The sequence below is a fragment of the Geotrypetes seraphini genome, chromosome 14 (assembly GCF_902459505.1).
Source record: "Geotrypetes seraphini chromosome 14, aGeoSer1.1, whole genome shotgun sequence".
NCBI lineage: Eukaryota > Metazoa > Chordata > Amphibia > Gymnophiona > Dermophiidae > Geotrypetes > Geotrypetes seraphini.
Genome location: NC_047097.1, coordinates 23,752,062 through 23,771,132, shown reverse-complemented (window position 1 = coordinate 23,771,132; position 19,071 = coordinate 23,752,062). Strand labels below are relative to the sequence as shown.

The window sequence follows — 19,071 nt, the reverse complement described above, 5'->3', positions numbered from 1 at the left end:
CATGCAGATGTGAGAGATTTTATTTTAAAAATTTCTATACCATTTATAACTAAATGGTTCACAAAACTACAAACATAATTTAGAAACAAAATCATTCATGACATAAACATACAAATAATCCTTAAAATCATTTTTAAAAATTATTATTACAAACAAAACCATAATAAAAAAAGATCATGAACAGTTCATCAGCTTTGCCAAAATAAAAATCAATTATTGACTAGAAAAAAGCATCTACAAATAGCTGTGTCTTGAGTGGAGTGTGAAAAGTAGTACTAGCACCGAGATGAACTCTGACTGAAGTAGATTTTAGTCCATAGATGAGAGAGGTGGAGAAGATAATCTAGGACCAATGGGAGAGGACAGGTGATCAGATCCAGTGAGTTAGCATTACACCAGATTGAAATTTGGCAGCTAAGATTTAATGTTAAGCAATGCAAGGTTATGCATTTGGGCTGCAAAAACCTGAAGGAACGATACAGGTTAGGGGGTGAAGAACTTTTATATACGAAAGAGGAGCGGGACTTGGATGTGACAGTATGTGATGATCTTAAGGTGGCCAAACAGGTCGAAAAGGCAATAGCGAAAGCTAGAAGGATGCTAGTATGGCCAGTAGTAAAAAGGAGGTATTGATGTCCCTGTATAAGACTCTGGCAAGACTTCATTTAGAATATTGTGTGCAATTCTGGAGACTGCACCTTCAAAATGATATAAACAGAGGAAGGCTACTAAAAATCTGCTTGCAATCCCTTCTTTAAGAGACATATTAATACTATGATAAACAATATCTTTTCCATTACTGCCTCCTCGCTCTGGAACTCGGCCCCAAACTCTTTAAGAGAGATCACCACTATCGATAAGTTTTAAGTCTAGTCTAAAAATTTTTCTTTTTAAAAGATGCCTTTGAGATTTGACCGTCCTTAAGGATGTTTTAACCCAATACTGACCCAGCCTTTTTGGCTGACCCCTATGCCCCTCGCCCTTTTGTTTTTCTCTTTTATCCAAACTATTGTAGTTCCTACCTTTTTCCTTTTGTGCCATTCTGTCAAGTTAGTCCTGTATGACTGTTATTCTGCGTTGTATATTTCTTTGTACTATCTTGATGTTGGTTGTTTACCTGCTTTATTTTAACCTTATGTAAAACCGCCTTGAATTTTGATAAGGCGGGATAACAAATTTTAATAAACTTGAAACTTATTTAAAAATTGTAGTTAAAAATTCTATTTGCCAGTATAGAGTCCTCGAATACTCTGTGTCAAACTTATCCAGAGTCTGGCATAAGGTCTTGTATTGTTTGCCCTCTTCAAAGAGCACTTTATGACCAAAGACTGGTGCTGTAACTGTAGTTTGTCAAAGCCAGGGCAAGACTGGATCCAATTTGCATGGAGCTACTGGGAAAGTGGAAATTCCCAGGTTTTTAAATAAGGCCTCTTTCATGAGGTTGTAGAGAGGAATCTTAATGCAGTCTTTAGTCCACTCTTTGTAGTAGAGTGCATCCATGAGTTCTGTTCAAGGTTCTTGTTTCAGATGCCATATTTATTGGGAGTGCTTGCCTCATCTATCTTATGAACTTTGTAAAGGAAAGACTCTCTAGGGATGACCTTCGATGAGGCAGTTGAGGAGATGGATCCAAAGGTATACCATAAGACTCATCTGATGCAGCTCTGGATAGTCACTGAAAGAGTGCAGAGATCTGTTGGAGTTATACTCTTCGACTGAAGATTGGGAATTGATGAGGAGAACATAGAGGAGTACATCAAGGAGAGCATCAATGAGATCATTGTGAGAAGCATTGGGGGCGAATGCTGGGACGATTGCCGACATGAGTGTCCTGATGAACGTCAAGAGGAGCACTGAGAATGGGATGATGAACTATGCTCTCTTGACGATGATGCAGGTCTTGGTGAGATACTTGACGTCGTGGCATTCAAGCTTGATGCTTCAATGGAGTTTTTGAGCATTGCTCGTACTGAATTGAGGCTGGGCGTGTGTAGGTTGGAATTTGCACAGAATGCGTCTGCAGCAGCCAAGCTAGTTCCTTCTCAACAGCATGCGAAGCTGTTCTTGAAGATATGGCACTGGTACCAATGTTGACAAGAGTACATTAGGTGCTGGTTCGGGACCTGGATGTCGAGGCACACTTCAAAGGAGACACCAACATTAAAGACGGTGATCTAGCAGTGGTGTGTCAACGCTTGGAATGCATTGATGACAATGATGCTTGGGACAATGTCGATGCCTGCCTTTGGGGGGGGAGAGACATTTATGCTTCTTTGAAGAAAAATCGACAAAGAGGAGGTGGAGTGTATTGTTGCAGCCTTTGGTACCAGTGTTGATGCCAGGGTCAAGCGATGTTGAGCGTTAACATTAGAGTCTCCAACCATAGTCAATGCAATTGAATTTAAACTGAAAACTTTTTCAAATTGTAACTTTCTGGCTTTAAGCAATCTCTTCTGCAAGCAAGAGCAAAGTGTGCAAGAAATATCCCCATGATTAGGACCTAGGCACTGGACATCCAGTTAAGCGGATCCTTACCTGAACCACTTGAAGCTACTTGGAGCTTTGGACATCGAAGGGAAAACCTCCAACACAAGGTCAAAGGGCTCGATAGTCCAGGGAGGTCGAGTAGATGGTATATAAAAAATGAGTTGACGCTCCTGGCCTGAAAACAAGCTGAAAAGAGCCCAAAGGTCCAAAACTAAAAATCGGTCCAAAATAAATTTTTAACTGAACAAAAGCAAAAGAAACAAACAGGAAAATATGACTGAAAGAAAGGAAAAAAAGAAACAGGAAGGCAAATATAGCAAAAGTTTGGCGCACTTAGTGAGACTCTAAGAACAGCTTCTCAGCTCTGTGGAAATCTGAAAACAGATGGTCCGCAAGCTGACATCGGGTGGGAAGACACCTGCACGTGTGGTACGAGTGATCTTAAAGTATTAAAATGACAGATAGAACACTTTTTGATTGTCCATGCTAAGTTCCATGGATGGTGTCACTCAATATGTGAGAATATACAGCCCGCTTGTCTTTGGATAACAACTAGAGTATTACAATCCTAATAGCTTCCCTACATGGAAATGGATACCAGTTGTTTTTGAAGAATTTGATGAAGATACCAGACCTGTTAGGTTCACTACCCCTCCAGGTCCAATGATAAACTGAGGTGTCGCCGTATGTATTGTAACCGTATCTGGACTTTCTGGATTTGTGTTAATCTGGTTCTGCATAGCAATCTAGGAAACAAAATAAAAACAAAAGCAATATTACTTAAGAACATAAAAATAGCCTTACTAAGTCGGACCAATGATCCATCTAGCCCAGTATCCTGTCTTCATGGTGGCCAATCTAGGTCAGAAGTACCTGGCAAAAACCCAATTAGTATCAACATTCCATGTTACTGATCAAGGGCAAGCAGTGGCTTTCCACATGTCTGTCTCCATAGCAGACTATGGACCTTTCCTCCAGGAACTTGTCCAAGCCTTTTTTAAACCAGCTATGTTAACCGCTAATAAATAGTTCCAGTCCTCACAAATGTGAACTGTAATAGAAACATATTTTATGGTCTTGGGTAAAATACACTGTCATTATAGGGCTCAATTTGGTGATGAGGCAATTGGGATCAATAAATAAATTACAGAGAACAACACTGTTAGAAACAAATGTGCTCATGGGTTTCAACACTGAACAGAATGGATACCATTGATTTGGTCAAATAACAGAAATAGAATCTAGACCAGTGACTGAATTTTTGTTGTTTGCATTATGTAAGCAGATACCGTTACTTTCCAACAATGTATGGATACAATTGTGCGAGTTCTCTGATGCAGGATATGAAATATGGCATCATGATAGATAACTGCCAACTCTGCCCTCATAACGCCCCTCTCCTGCTCAGATTTTAAGATAGACAGTCAATACCAAAATTCAATGGCACTGCCTGGTTAAGTGCTGCTGAATATTGGCAGCCAGCCTGCAAATGCCACCCCTGCCCACTTAAATTGCTTTGAATATTGACCCCTAAGTTTAATTTTACATTTTGGTAAGAAATCATTTTTGTTACTGTTGCTGGTATTTTGGGGTCAAAGATAACAAGTGATTTATAAACCATAAGAGTTCCATTAGCTTTAGTTCCACAACTGATGGTCCATCACATTTTAATTTTGTATATAAATACTCATATAATAGTTTGTACAATGAACAATTATTTAAGTGTTGCTTTGGGATTTTGATTTATATTGCGATTATTTCTGATTTTTTGATTTGGAGTGTTATATTTTATAAAGGCTCATAGGCACCTAACGGGGGAATTCATGAATGTGTGCTACTATAAAGACAGGTTATTTTACAAGTTGTGCTATTTTATCAGAAAGAAACCTTCATCTCATTTGTAGAAGAAACTGAGGAGTAACAGTACAGTGCAGGGATAGAGAAGGTGGAACCAAAAAATGTATTTGATGCCTTCTATACAAACTCACAAGTACAGATGAATAACCCACTGGTTGAAGCCATTCAGCTACTGGCTTTGCACGGGGGCAGGAGTGCAGGAAGATCGCTCCTGCCCCGTTCACCACTGGACCACCAGGGATTTGAAAGGTATGTCAGGGAGGTGGGAGGGAGGTAAACATTTTTAGAGTTAGCCAGGACAGGAGGTGAGAGATCCATCACTGGACTACCAGGTCTTACAGCAGTGGAGGCGTGCAAAGCATTGGGAGGGAGGGGGGACAGGGTGCAGAGCATGGCAGGGAGTGAGGGGGACTGGGTGCAGAGCCTGGCAGGGAGGGAGGGGGACCTAGTGAAGAGCTGGGCAGGGGAGGGAGTGAGGGGGAGACAGGGTGGAAAGCCTGGCAGAGAAGGGAGAGATGAGGGCTAGGTGCAGAGCCTGGCAAGACAGAGCACTTGAATATTAAACACCCTACCCTTCCCTTGGTTTATATTTGAGTCAACCTTTTTTACTCTTCTTTTGATGGAAAAAAAGGTAACCTTGGTTTATATTTGAGGTGGTTTATATTTGCGTATATACAGTAATTTTGAGTACCAGCTTAGAAGTTACCTGTAATATTTCTGCTATATCTTCATTCCTATTATCCAGAGAGATGTCAAATGCAGTCTTACAAAATTTACTCTGAGAGTGGACATCTGCTCCATATTTAATTAAAAGTTCAACAACATCTTGGTGATTGTGTTGCGTGGCCCAGTGAAGAGCTGTCATCTTCAGCATGTCCTTGGCATTGACGTCAGCCCCATGCTACAAAGATATAATACATATAGCATCAATGCAAGCTGTTTGAACAGCCAATACTGCAAATGGCTTTTTATCTGAGATAATGAAAGCATACAGCACTACTTCATATGTTTGCAATCACACTGCCTTACAAAATTGCCATTCAATTTTACTGTACTCCAAACTGAACAAGCACATCAAAAAACTAGTTTAAAGAATCCTTAGGTTCACTTTGAATACATATTGTAAGGTGATAGCTGCAAGGCCCTTTTAGGATACAAACAATTAGGGCTGTACTGCGATTAAAATTTTTAAATTGTAATTAATTGTGGTGTCCAGCCTGCCAGCATCTTCCCCTCCCCCACTGTGCCCAGCCTACCAGCTTCCCTGTATCTAGCCTGACAGCATTTTATTTCTGCCTGTGTCCATCTCTCCCTCCCCTGCGCACCCTCTGGGGCCAACATTGCTCCCCCTTTCATCCTTTCCTTCCATCCCTTCTACCCTCCCCCAGAACAAATACCTATTCTTCTCTCTTCCCTCCCTCTCCTCTGTCCCTCCCAGAGTCCAACATTTATTTTTCTCTTTTCCCTTCTTTCACACCCCTCCCATCCTCCAGGTCCAGCAGCTTATTTCTGCCCATCTCTCTCTCCTTCCTCCGGGTCCAATATCCCTCCCTCTATCCTCCCTCCCTTTCCTGCTCACCAGTGCCTTCAAAGTTGCTTAGACAGCAGCAGCAGCAGCAGCAGCGCAGCAATATCTATACACTGCCACTACTAAGGAAACCAGACATTACATCAGAAGGAATGAGCCTGGTCAGAGGAAGCCTCCGGAGCAAAGAACAGGTAGCATGTAGATGCTGAGGTGTTGCCACTGTCCTCTACATAACTTTGAAGGTACAGGGGAGCAGGTTAGGGAGAGATGTTGAACGCATGGTTGACAAATGTGGGGGAGAGATTAATTTTATTAGCCATGGTTAATTAATTTTTTTTAATCACAACTAAGAAATAACACATTATCACGAATAACCTGCTGCCCTACAAAAAGTAAATTTAAAGCATCTGGATTATATTTATTTATAACAATAAGATATCTTATCTGTACCAAACAGCCGTATACCAATTACAATCATTTTAATATGTGCAAATATTTCTGGAATACTTATTTTCCACTGCAGGTTATCACAATAGTATTTAAGTATTATTTCTTATTTTAACATTTGTTATTAGATGATGATCTCCCATTCTCTTGTTCATTTCCAAATATAGCTTTCTCTCCTTATAAAGTTGTCCTCCTCCACTAAAGATAATACAATGGGTCTTCAGTATATGCAGAATTTTTCATGCATATTCACGGTAGTAATTCTGAAAACCCTCTTGTTTTTATCCTGCTTGGGGTTTTTTTCCCTCAAGACATTGTAAATATTTCCTGCCCTTGACTATCCTTTTGTGTCTAGTTTAGTTAACTGGTCTACGTACATTTCCCCTATTTTGTTTAACTGATTTTGATTGATTTTCTATATTGACCATTGTTTTTATTTATTGTAAACCGCTTTGATTTGACTTTTTGTTAAAAATGGCGGTTTTCCAAATCAAATATCTGTAACTAGGGGCTCCTTTTACAAAGCCACGCTAGGGCCTTAACGTACAGAATAGAGCACGCTAAATTACCGCACGCTAGCCACTACCGCCTCCTTTTGAGCAGGCAGTAGATTCTCGGCTAGCACGCGCTAATCCAGTGCATGCGCTAAAATCACTAGTGCGGCTTTGTAAAAGAAGCCCTAGGTGTGTCTCCAGGAGAGGGTTGAGAAGCAAGGTTATAAACTGACAACTGCAAAAATATTTTGCTAACAGCTGGTCTGAATTCATTTTTCACTAGAACTGATTTACTAATAATACCTAGGTTTCTATTTAGATGATTAAATGGGAAGCATATATTGGGGGGGGGGGTACGCTAGAGATCCTGATCAAGATGGAGGCTTCAAGCATGAGCTCTCGTCTTAATCAACACTAACTCTTATATTACTGCCTTTCTAATCTTCAAAACACTTATAAAAGATGCCTTCTACAAAACTGAGGCAGCTTTCGCGGCAAATTTTAGTGCAAAACGATTAAAAGCAGATCCTCCATCTCCAGGAGATAGCGTGGCAGAAGTAGCCAATCAATTAAGACAAATATCTAGTATGCTGAGAGAAAGTAAAGAAGATATAAAAGACATTAAATCAGAGATCATGAATATTACCATCAAAATGACAGCTCTTGACCATAGATTGGGAACTCTGGAACAAAAATACGAAAGAATCGAAGAAGTTGCTTCAAATCAGAAAATGGATCGTAAAGTGCTGCACAGCATAGAAATGCAGCTTGATGATTTCGGCAATCATTGCTGAAGAAACAACTTACAAATCCTTGGGCTCTACCGGTGAAGTGTGGCTGTAGCGATCATCCTGTGCTCCTGCCCTGTGCAGAGACGTCCACAAACATGGCTGCTGTGAGTTTCTGTGGTCTCATGAGACTACAGCGGGAACTCATGGCAGCCATTTTTGTGGACGGCTCTGCACAGGGCAGGAGCGTAGGCCGATTGCTACTGCCCTGCTTCAGCGCTAGACCACCAGGTAAGGTATGGAGAGGTCCGGGAGGTGGGGTGGGGGTCAGAGTCAGCCCGAAAAGTTATTCACATTTTTCCCAATATTCGCTGGCCAGCTCTGTCTGCCCCTAACCCCCACGAATATTAAGGGGGAAGTGTACAGTATATGTGTATTTATATTTTTCCATTATTTTATTAATAGCATTGTTTAAAGTACTCTCACTTAATTTTAGAGGCCTCAATAGTACTATTAAATGTAAAAAAAACTATTTTGTACTGTAAACAGAAGAAAGCCCAGGTGGTATTCTTATAAGAAACTAAGTTAAATGTGAATCTCTTAAGCTTAAACGACATTGTGCAGCGAGAAAAAGACAGACAAACTGGATAAGAAGGTGCATCAATACACTGTCACTATTGTCGTGGTTAACTCTCATATGTTATCAGATCCCTATTGTAATCTGATATGAAGCATTACATTCACTACAGTTTACCAGTTTTGTTTTCTTTGTTGTTGAATACAAAAGTCTGACTCTGCTATAGCTATGTCCAGAGGTTGTTTCTTGGCAACGTTTTATAATTACAGGATGTAACATCTTTATGTATGTACCATTTATATTGAAGGATTTGTTATTCTTGTTATAATCATGATGTTATTTTCTTTGCTTTTTTTTTTTCAACAAAAATGATTGCACAAAAAAAAAAAGGGAAGCATATACAAAGAGTAAGTAATTACCTTGAGTAGCACTTCCACAATGCTTGCATGGCCTTCTGAAGCTGCCATATGTAATGGAGTTCTGTCCACTTTAGTTCTTGCATCCCTGCTCACACCAGCTCTAAGTAATACTTCTGTGGTAGAATAGTGCCCATATTGTGCTGCTAGATGAAGTGGAGATGTTCCAAGCTGTAATCAAAAACAGATAAAAGAAAACAACAGTACAAAATTAGGATTATGGACTTGCACTGGTGTATTTCTTTACTTATGTTTATTCTGACTTTTGTAAGAATATCTTCATATTAACTTTTAAAGATATCCATAAAAAAAATATGCATACATATCCCACATCGAACAAGAGGAAGAGCCGTATATCAGGGATGAGCCAGGATCAGAGGAAAGAAAAACTAGGAAAAGCAGCTGCTCATGTGAGTCATGCTTCATGACTCTCTCTCTCCCTGTGCATGCTTCAGGCTCCAAGTGGCTGCTAATCCAGGACAATTGAACTAGACACGTCCCACTGTACTCTATTGCCTTAGTCTTCTGTTCCTTCTTGTTAATTGCTATGTGTTTTGTTTGTTAACTGTTGTTACCATGTAACCCGTTCTGGGCTCTGGGGAGGACAGGATATAAATTGAATTAAATAAATAAATATTACTATACTTGCATGTTTCCCCCCTCTTTTTTTCTACTGTTTGATATCCTGAACAATCAATCTTGGTTATTATATAATGCACTTTGACCCTTTGATGTCTCTTTGTATTTTATAATTCAGACATCTTGGCAATATACTCTTTATCCCATGATATCAAATTATAAACAGCTTTTCATTCACTGGCAAAGCAACATGAATACTTGTAACATGATTATTGACAAGGGGAAAAAAACAAAAAACAACACACATAAATATTACTCATAAAATATTTTTTAAAAATCTTTTGTTACCCAATCTGTAGTAAAAGGTGCTCCATTTGCCATTAAAACACGAACTTCATCATCTTGACCTGCTCGTGCAGCCTCTAGAAGCTTCTTTCCCAAATCTACCAGGGACATCTGGTCAAATATGAGAGAGAAAATTAAACCTCATTTTTAACCTGTTCTTATGACAATACATATTTAACAATTCACCTAAAATGATTAACCCTTTAAATTAGTTCCTTACACAGGTCTACTTTCAAGGCATTCTGTTTAGTAGAAACGGTTAATTTCCTTCCCATACAGCAGGGGTGTCAAACTCAGGCTCGAGGACCAAATCTGGCCTGTAGTGTAATTATATTTGGCCCGCAAGAAAATATCAAATATCTACTACTATAGCTGGCCTGCCAGAAGACAGTTTTTTGACCCAATCAGCTCAAGTCCCCCATTAGGCACGTCATCACGCTTGACGTTTTTACAAGTTCCTGCGGCGTTCTCCAGCTCTCTTCACAGTCTCACACTGCATCGCAGTAGCACTGGACTCTTCTGCAATTGCTTTTTAAAGTATTCCTGCTTTAAAAGTTCTTGTCACAGCTTTGGGAGTATTCTACTGTTTGCTCTTGGGCCAATGATTGTCAAACTCGATTGTGATCCTGTTTGTTCCCCTACATTCAGTCTATTTTTGTCAGGCAGATTGGAACTTCCCCCCCTGTTTTTGCTTTTAGTTTCATGATTCGTTTAAGTTTTTAAATTTGTATAGTTCAGTTCAATAAGTTTATAATTTGTGCCCCTTCTGTTTGCACACCTTTCTTTCATTTTTTCACTTTTTTCTCCGTTGACATCAGCATGGTCATGTGACCTTTTCCGGGGCTTTTTTTTTTTAGCATTCACGGAGATCATGCCACTTTTACTTTCATTTTCACAGCTTGATGAACACTGCGGAGAGAATTGTATTGACTCGTCTTAATATTCAAGGGTCTGATTTAGTACTTATGAATATCTATGCGTCTAATGTCTTTGATGTGGCGTTTTTCCAGCTGTAGTTGCAGTGGGTGGGTCTTATCTGCAGTTGCCCCCGATAGTGATGGGGGATTTTAATGCAGTTATAGACCCCAATGTGGATAAGACTGGGACCCCTTCTCCAGGCGATTCTCAGGCAGCTAAAGGGCTTAATGCTTTTCAATAGACTTCGCATTTGATAGTTGTTTGGAGGCTACCTCATCCTTTAGACTCCAATTATGCCCATATAGCTCGGGCACATCAACCCATGTCTTGCATAGACTATATTCTAGTTGGAGCTGTGGTGTTCCCGAGGGTTTCCCCAAGTACACATTGATAGTCCGATGCTTTCAGATCATGCATTAATATGATTGAAGTTGCAGGGGATCTTGGTGGGGCCGAAGGGTCATGGGTAGAAGTTTCTGGGCTATCTGTATATGGATTCTCAATGTCAGACATTTCTAGCAACTAAGTGGCAGCAATTTATCCATGATAATGCTCAGCCATACATCAGATCCCTTGCTGCTCTGTGTTACTGCTAAGGTGGTCTCAAGGGGGCGAAACTATTACTTAGGCAGCGCGTAAGAGATGGGAATATACCAGGAAGTGTTTCATTTGGAAAAACAGGTAGAGCAGTGTAAATGAATTTGGAATGGGACACGTACTATGACTATGGCTGCTAAAAATAATTTACAGGTGGCTCAGGTGGCCCTTAACTGTAAGGTTCATGAGCAGTTTCTTCGGTCAGATTATTACTACAAACATTGTCTTTATAGATTTGGGATCCATACGGGCACACTATTAGCCAGGTTGACCTGTCTTGGGGGGTCCTCAGGTTTGTAAGGCCTTGAGGCATAATGCTTCAGTGGTTACGGTAGTAAGCAGATTAATGTGTTTTTTGTGGGCTATTATGAGTATCTGTATCAATCTTGGGAAGTTCCTCCAGACACGTTGAATCGTATCTAGTCTCATTAGATCTTCCTAGATGGTGGGAGGAGGTGGCGCAGGATTTACATGCTCTGGTGTAGGACTGGGAAATTCATGAAGTTATTAAGCGGGCTCCTCTGCAGAAAGCCCTGGACCCAGAGGGTCCATCAACTGAGTTATATAAGCTGTTGCAGGATCATAGCCCTGAGCCCAGATGGTCTGTCAGCTGTTGCAGGATCACACCTCTTCACCCTTGGAGGCCTATTTTGAACAAGTTATACAGTGGGGGGGGAGGGGTCTTTTCCCTTGCATGTTAATCTTTCCACTGTTATTGTCTTATCTAAACCCGGGAAGGATCAAGTACCAAGTCCCTAGGACCCAGGAGGCCACACTGTTGACCCCAGTCAAGACTAATGCCAGAGGAGAGGCAAGGCATCCCCTTGTAACCAGACACTACTCTGTACCTGGGCCACGAAGTGACAAGTGCCTGTCCTAGCGTCCCAAGGAGAAACAGTAACAGCCTCACTGAGGTAGCTTATTCAACCGCCAGTCCATTCTTCCACATGAATAAACCCAGGAGTGAAAAGAATAACTCAGAGCAATAGCGAGAGCTATCAACTAGCCTGCAATCAGCCTAACTTAGCTTAAATCAGCTTAACTGCCATCCAGCAGGGACCAAACACGGTACACCAGACCACAAGTGAGATGGCTCCCCAGCCAAGGCCAACCCACCGCCCTTGTGGCAACAACTAGGGTCGGCCGGTTAGCGGTGGCAAAGGCAGTACTGTCAGAAGCAGCATCCCTACTCCAAGAGTAGGCAACGACATCAGCTGCAACTGCAGTGACCCCCCTGATCCGCGGTAGGAGGGAAGGGCACGTGACCTACCTTAGGGCCTCCGACCGCCCGCTGCTGCCCGACTTGGCTGCAAGCCCGTGGGCATTTGCTACTACAGCTGAAGCAGCTTCCACTTTCCTATTTGGGAAAGGAGTAAAAATACTCCCTATACTGGTGCCTCCCTGAAGAGAACAGCGACCCCTGTAACTCCAGGCCCATAGCCCAAGTGAGCTTATGGAACTTAAGTATCCAAGTCCTTCAAGGGGAGAAAGGAAAAGGGGACCTGGCCTTCCACTGAGGCCTAAAGCCCCAAGAGTCTCTCTCTCTACTGAGGCCTAAAACCCCAGGAGCCTCTCTCTCTCTCTTCTGAGGCCTAAAGCTCCAGGAGCCTCTCTCTCTCTTCCGAGGCCTAAAGCCCCAGGAGCCTCTCTCTCTCTCTCTCTACTGAGGCCTAAAGCCCCAGGAGCCTCTCTCTCACTTCTGAGGCCTAAAGCCCCAGGAGCCTCTCTCTCTCTTCTGAGGCCTAAAGCCCCAGGAGCCTCTCTCTCTCTCTCTACTGAGGCCTAAAGCCCCAGGAGCCTCTCTCTCTCTCTCTACTGAGGCCTAAAGCCCCAGGAGCCTCTCTCTCTCTCTCTCTACTGAGGCCTAAAGCCCCAGGAGCCTCTCTCTCTCTCTCTACTGAGGCCTAAAGCCCCAGGAGCCTCTCTCTCTCTCTACTGAGGCCTTTAGGCCCCAAGGAGCCTCTCTCTCTCTCTACTGAGGCCTAAAGCCCCAGGAGCCTCTCTCTCTCTCTACTGAGGCCTAAAGCCCCAGGAGCCTCTCTCTCTCTCTCTACTGAGGCCTAAAGCCCCAGGAGCCTCTTTCTCTCTCTACTGAGGCCTAAAGCCCCAAGGAGCCTCTCTCTCTCTCTCTACTGAGGCCTAAAGCCCCAGGAGCCTCTCTCTCTCTACTGAGGCCTAAAGCCCCAGGAGCCTCTCTCTCTCTCTCTACTGAGGCCTAAAGCCCCAGGAGCCTCTCTCTCTCTACTGAGGCCTAAAGCCCCAGGAGCCTCTCTCTCTCTACTGAGGCCTAAAGCCCCAGGAGCCTCTCTCTCTCTCTCTACTGAGGCCTAAAGCCCCAGGAGGCTCTCTCTACTGAGGCCTAAAGCTCCAGGAGCCTCTCTCTCTCTACTGAGGCCTAAAGCCCCAGGAGCCTCTCTCTCTCTACTGAAGCCTAAAGCCCCAGGAGCCTCTCTCTCTCTACTGAGGCCTAAAGCCCCAGGAGCCTCTCTCTCTCTACTGAGGCCTAAAGCACCAGGAGCCTTTCTCTCTCTACTGAGGCCTAAAGCACCAGGAGCCTCTCTCTCTTTCTCCTATTTACTGAAGCCTAAAGCCCCAGGAGTCTCTCTCTCTCTCTCTATTGAGGCCTAAAACCCCAGGAGCCTTTCTCTCTACTGAAGCCTAAGCCAAGTACTCACATAATCCTGCACTACCAGAAGGCAAAGGGAGAGGTGTTAGTGCTGCAGCACAAAGAGAACTGTGCTGGCACTCGTTGTCGGGCTTTTCTCATGGGAAAGGACCCTCCAAACATATCAGCTTCTTCTTCTCTCCACTGGCTGGGAAGAGACCTGGATGGGCCCAGGTGTTGCCCATAAAGTTGGCTCAATATGGCCAACACCCCTAGGCTCTACTAAAGCCGCAGCAACAGGAACAAATAGCCTTCCATCCTCAGGAACCAGAACGATAGCAGCCATTTTTCAGATCTAAGAAACTGGTTCTGGTAGTTGCAGCCAAGCCTGGCTGAAATCCACTGCAGAATCCAGGATCTATAAGAAACCCATCCACAAGCTGCTGGAGATAGAGTATATTAATTGGCCAGGATGATGTGCATCCAAGATATACCCGAGATCAATTCAATGCTCTTTATCTCCCCCTGCTGGTTGGTGGATGTAATCTCACTAATCTCTGGATTCATCTGCAGCTTTGGCGATTATAAAGTGGTGAAGCAGTTTGAAGAGCAGTTGCCTTGGAGTGAATAATTTTGAATTTCACCTTTGGAGCAGTTCAGAGGAGAAAAGCTAAGATAATAATATTTTGAAATTTAGGAATAAGTTCTCCATGGACCAATTATGAAGTAGTTGAGACAAAACCTGGTACATATACCATCTGAAGGTCCAAGATTATAAATACAGTCAAACCTCGGTTTGCAAGCACCACAGTTTGCAAGTGTTTTGCAAGACGAGCAAAACATTTTCATAAATCGTGACTCGCAAACCGAGCAGACTCGATTTGCGAGTTTTCCCCCCCCCCCCCCCACGTGAACCAGCATTCCCCGCTCGCCCAAACTGAAGGCTTACCTCCAATCTGGCACCAGCACGCAGCACCAACCCACAGGAGGTGCCGGTGCCCGAAGATCGTGCTGCTTGCCGGACTGGGCCTTGAGCATCTGCATATGTTCAAGGCCTTCTGGCTCACATTCTCTCCGATCTGAGCGAGGTGGGAGACAGAAGGCCTTGAACATGTGCAGATGCTCAAGCCCAGTCCAGCAAGCAGTACGATCTTCGGGCACTGGCACCTCCTGTGGGTTTGTGCTGCGTGCCGGTGCCAGATTGGAGGTAAACCTTCAGTTTGGGCAGGCGGGGGATGCTGGTTTGCAAGGGGGGAGCGTTTGCGGGCAATGCCAGTTCATTGGGGGGGGATGTGGAAGCACACCAGTGGCCTCGGAGGTGGGGGGGTCTTTTGGGGATGTGGTGGGGTAGCACCGGGAAGGTGGACCCAATCAAGCAAGTTTCCCTTACTTCCTATGGGGAAACTCACTTTGGTTTACGAGCATGCTTCTGGAAGGAATTATGCTCGTAAACCAAGGTTCCACTGTACTTATGTGGCATAAACATGCATGAGGCGAGTCTTTCAATTGAAAGGACACTCTGGAATGAGGGGGCACAGAATGAAGGTGAAAAGGGACTGACTCAGAAGTAACCTCAGAAAATACTTTTTCATGGAAATGGTGGGGGAATAGCCCCTGGTGGAGGTAGTGGAGACAAAAAGTGCATCTGAATTCAAGAAAGCTTGGGAAAGTACACTGGATCTCTAAGGGAGAGGATAGTAAATGGCATGGTTAGGCTGACTAGATAGGCCAGGGGTGCCCAAAAGGTCGATCATGATCGACTAGTAGATCGCAAAGGCAACGCAAGTCGATCGCAGAGCCCATCCCGGGCTCTATGATAGACTTGTGTTGCCTTTGCCTTCTACCTGCTTCTCCATGGACATTTGCTTTCCCTACGCGGTAAACAGAAGCGCCAGGCTGACCAGCTTCCCCTCCCCCACATCAATTCTGACATCGGAGAGGAAGTTCCGGGCCAGCAAATCGCTGCCCAGCTGGCCCAAAACTTCCTCTCTGTCAGAATTGACGTCGGGTGGAAGGTTGGTCATCCCAGCACTTCTGTTTACCGCATCAGGAAGCAGGGACAGCTCACAACTCAGCGACGGGCAGCTTGGGGGCCTATTCCTCAATTGCAGCGGCAGCAGCTTAAGGAAGAGCAGGTAGAAAGGGGGCAGGCAGGGAGACAGAAAGAAGGGAAATAGAAAGAAAGGGGGGACAGGGAGACAGAAAGAAATAAGGGAAACAGAAAGAAATAAGGGGGGACAGGGAAACAGAAAGAAAGGGGAGACAAAGTAAAAAGGAGGTATGGAGAAAGACAGACAGAAAGGGGCCTGGGAGACAGAGAGAAAGAAGGGAAACAGAAATAACAAAAGAAAGGGGGGACAGGGATACAGAAAGAAAGAAGGGGGGACAGAAAGAAAGAAGGAGCATGAAGAGAGAAAGAGACAGAAAGACAGGGGGAAGGGAGACAGACAGAAAGAAAGAAGGGGCAGGGAGAGAGGAAGAAAAAGTTGGGGGAGGGATTGAGGTCTGGAGGAGAGGAAGCATACAGGAGGCTGAAAGAAGGGAAGAAATATTGGATGCACAGTCAGAAGAAGAAAGTGCAACCAGACTCATGAAATCACCAAACAACAAAGGTAGGAAAAATGATTTTATTTTCAATTTAGTGATCAAAATGTGTCCGTTTTGAGAATTTATATCTGCTGTCTATATTTTGCATTATGGCCCCCTTTTACTAAACCGCAATAGTGGTTTTTAGCGCAGGGAGCCTATGAGCATCGAGAGCAGCGCTAAAAACCACTATCGTGAGGTGACATTGCATAGTCATCTGCCTTTACCTCTTTGAAAAAAACCCGGAATATAAATGATAATTAACATTTTCTCTGCGTACAGTGTGCTTTGTGTTTTTTTTAAATTTTATTGTTGGTAGATCATTGCGACATGGTCGTTTTAAAAATAGCTCACAAGCCCAAAAAGTGTGGGCACCCATGAGACAGGCCATATGTTCTGCTTTTCCCTTCACTTTTCTATGTTTCCCAGCAAATGCAATATGCACTGGGAAGTGGTTTGGTGGCATCTCTTACACTATATTTGATATTGGGACTTTGACAAACAGTTAGTGGCATATTTTATCTAATACTTCATCACACTTTGATTTCATTTATTCTTTCCAGATCAACAGAATGTTTAGGTATGGCTCCATTCAAAATTATGCCACACTGTGCTTCATTGCAGATCAGAAAAACACCTATAGCAGGGACCAGAAAGTAATTCCATGAACTATGCTCAACATGCTTTTTCCACTTAAGGTCCCTTTTACAAAGCTGCAATGCTACCACACTAAATGCACTACAGCCCATCGGAATTAGATGGGCTTCAGTGCATTTATCACAGGAGCATTGCTATTGCAGCTTTGTAAAAGGAGCCTTTAGTGTATATTTATTTATATATACATAAAAGTGTAAATGTAAAACTTTCATTATCAAGATCCTGTTTGGACTTGGCCATGTAGTATAACACCAAAGGTTCCCTCTTATTCTAATCACAAAGCTGAAAAGAATAACTCTAGCAACAAACAAACAAAAAGCATTTATAACCATTACCCAACATTAGTTAATGGATTATGTGACATTTGCCTTGCAGGCTATTTCTGAGTAATATCAGAAAAAAAAAAAAAATTACATTTCAGTATAACTTTGTAAAAAAAAAAAAAAACACCCAAAACTTTATTATTTTAGATTCAACAGTACATAACATAAACTAAAGTCCACCTCATCACAGTATATACAAGCTCAACAAATGAACCAATTTAGTCCCCCCCAAAACGCAGGGCTCACCCAGAAAAGGCATAAAAATCTAGTCTGTGGACCAAGCCAATAGAAAGTTTCTAGATAAGTGTGACTCGTTTTACATTTTAGCCTCAAGCTATTTTATTGTATGCCTATAAGGGAAACCGAGAGGAGGCAGCTTGTTTAAAATGAACCTGTTTATGCAGCCTAAAGATAACAATGCTTTGGGGACAGACATACAACCATGAAACATTCAGCTGTTTTATGATTTTATTTTACAAAACTGCCAGGGTGTTTACGCCACCATTAAATGTGACCAATATGCAGGGGGGGGGGGGGTGCAGAAAAGTTCTCAGCACAACCAAGAAGAGTGGACATGGTTCAATCAATGATCTGTGAAACAACAGCAAAACAGAGAATGTCGTTTCTGCAAGGTGGCCCTTAACGAAATAAGAAAACACTCTTTCCAGCTACAGCGGCAAAATAACGCTCAGAATTTAGGGAAGTTGGTTGGTTTGAGAACTTTTCAGCACCCCCTCGCATATATAATGAAAGAAATAAAAGAAAGTGTTCAAGCACAAACCCTCGATAGCCAATACAGTATTAAGAATGAAAAAAGGAAGTGAGACTAGAGGTTTCAGCCTGGAAAATGGAGGGAGACTCTGTGAAAGCGATACCCCAATGCTGGCACATGTCTTTTACCAGCCAACTCGTTACATACATGCAAGTTCGTTAAAATCACACGCAGTCGATTTTTAGTCTACCCCCGACTCCAATCGGCTTTCTATGGTAGATACGAGCCCATTATTACAAAGAGATTTAAAAAAAAAAAATGGAGGAGAGATTAGACAAAAGAAAACCTGCTCTTGAGGTCTGTAACAGGGAAAAAAAAAACCCAGCCCCAATGCCACCCTGAAAACCTTCCTAATTGAAAAGGCGGGAAGCGCCCTTGCCCCGGCCGAGCTGACAAGGCACGGAAAGAAGCCTCCAGCTCAGGCCGCAGCACAGCAGCGAGCGGAAACCTGAGGCCACCATTTCTACCAAAGCCCGAAACCCCTCCCTAGAACTTGGGAGACAAAAAAAAGCGGAGCAAAGCCCTCGGGCTCCCCATCACGACCCCCCCACACCGGAGAATAGCTCGCAGTAACCCCGGAAACCCGGCGACTTAATGCAATAAACAGGAAATCGTTCGGACGATCTGGGTTCCGGGGGAAGTTGAATTATTTTTTACCAGCAAAGAGATCAACTTCCACATCCGGTAGGGCCACACAACCAACACTGACCTGGAAAAGATTCGGGTAACCTGACAAACTGTAGTAATGAAGCGTGCTCTTACCGTGCTGCCCCTTTTCACTTCGGCCCGAGGCTCCTGGTGTTCGTGCACAGGGGCTTTGGCGAAACCGGGCGTATTTTCTTAAAATGCCGTCTCATCGGCGCCTAAAAATCACACGGAAAAGTCCCCGTATTTCTCGCGGATGTGTACCTGTGTAAAAATTATTTCAGGGCTGTGCTTACAGTATTTCGTTTTAATGTTCTTGGCTGATTAGCAAAGAGCTAGACGTAAAAATTCAGAGAGCTTGCTAACTGTGATAATGAAAACATTACGTTGGAATGATCTTTTTTTTAATTTTTAAATGGGACAATTATGTTAAAAAAATGCTTGGCGGAGGGATCTTTGCTGTTGGCAGCAGGCTTGTGCATGCGCAGTGCGTAGTTCAGCGGTAACTTA

At 43.2% G+C, this 19,071-nt stretch overlaps 1 protein-coding gene across 7 annotated transcripts in view; it reads right to left on the bottom strand.

The window, feature by feature from the left end:
• The window catches only part of GABPB1 (GA binding protein transcription factor subunit beta 1), a 41,373-nt gene extending 22,585 nt beyond the window's left edge, over positions 1 to 18,788 (bottom strand). For 2 of the 7 annotated variants that reach the window (XM_033920979.1, XM_033920985.1), the window contains exons 1-5: positions 18,679 to 18,788; positions 9,462 to 9,569; positions 8,538 to 8,705; positions 5,051 to 5,245; positions 3,122 to 3,233 (exon numbers count right to left, since the gene is read on the bottom strand). In XM_033920979.1, the coding sequence (XP_033776870.1) occupies positions 3,122 to 3,233; positions 5,051 to 5,245; positions 8,538 to 8,705; positions 9,462 to 9,569 (583 nt within the window). In that variant the 5' untranslated portion in view covers positions 18,679 to 18,788. Of the gene's footprint in view, positions 1 to 3,121; positions 3,234 to 5,050; positions 5,246 to 8,537; positions 8,706 to 9,461; positions 9,570 to 9,678; positions 10,699 to 12,243; positions 12,532 to 13,648; positions 14,019 to 18,063; positions 18,083 to 18,573; positions 18,591 to 18,678 lie in introns of those variants that run through there. The other 5 variants (XM_033920983.1, XM_033920984.1, XM_033920980.1 and 2 more) reach the window with 5 other exon arrangements.
• Between the last annotated feature and the right edge of the window lie 283 nt (positions 18,789 to 19,071).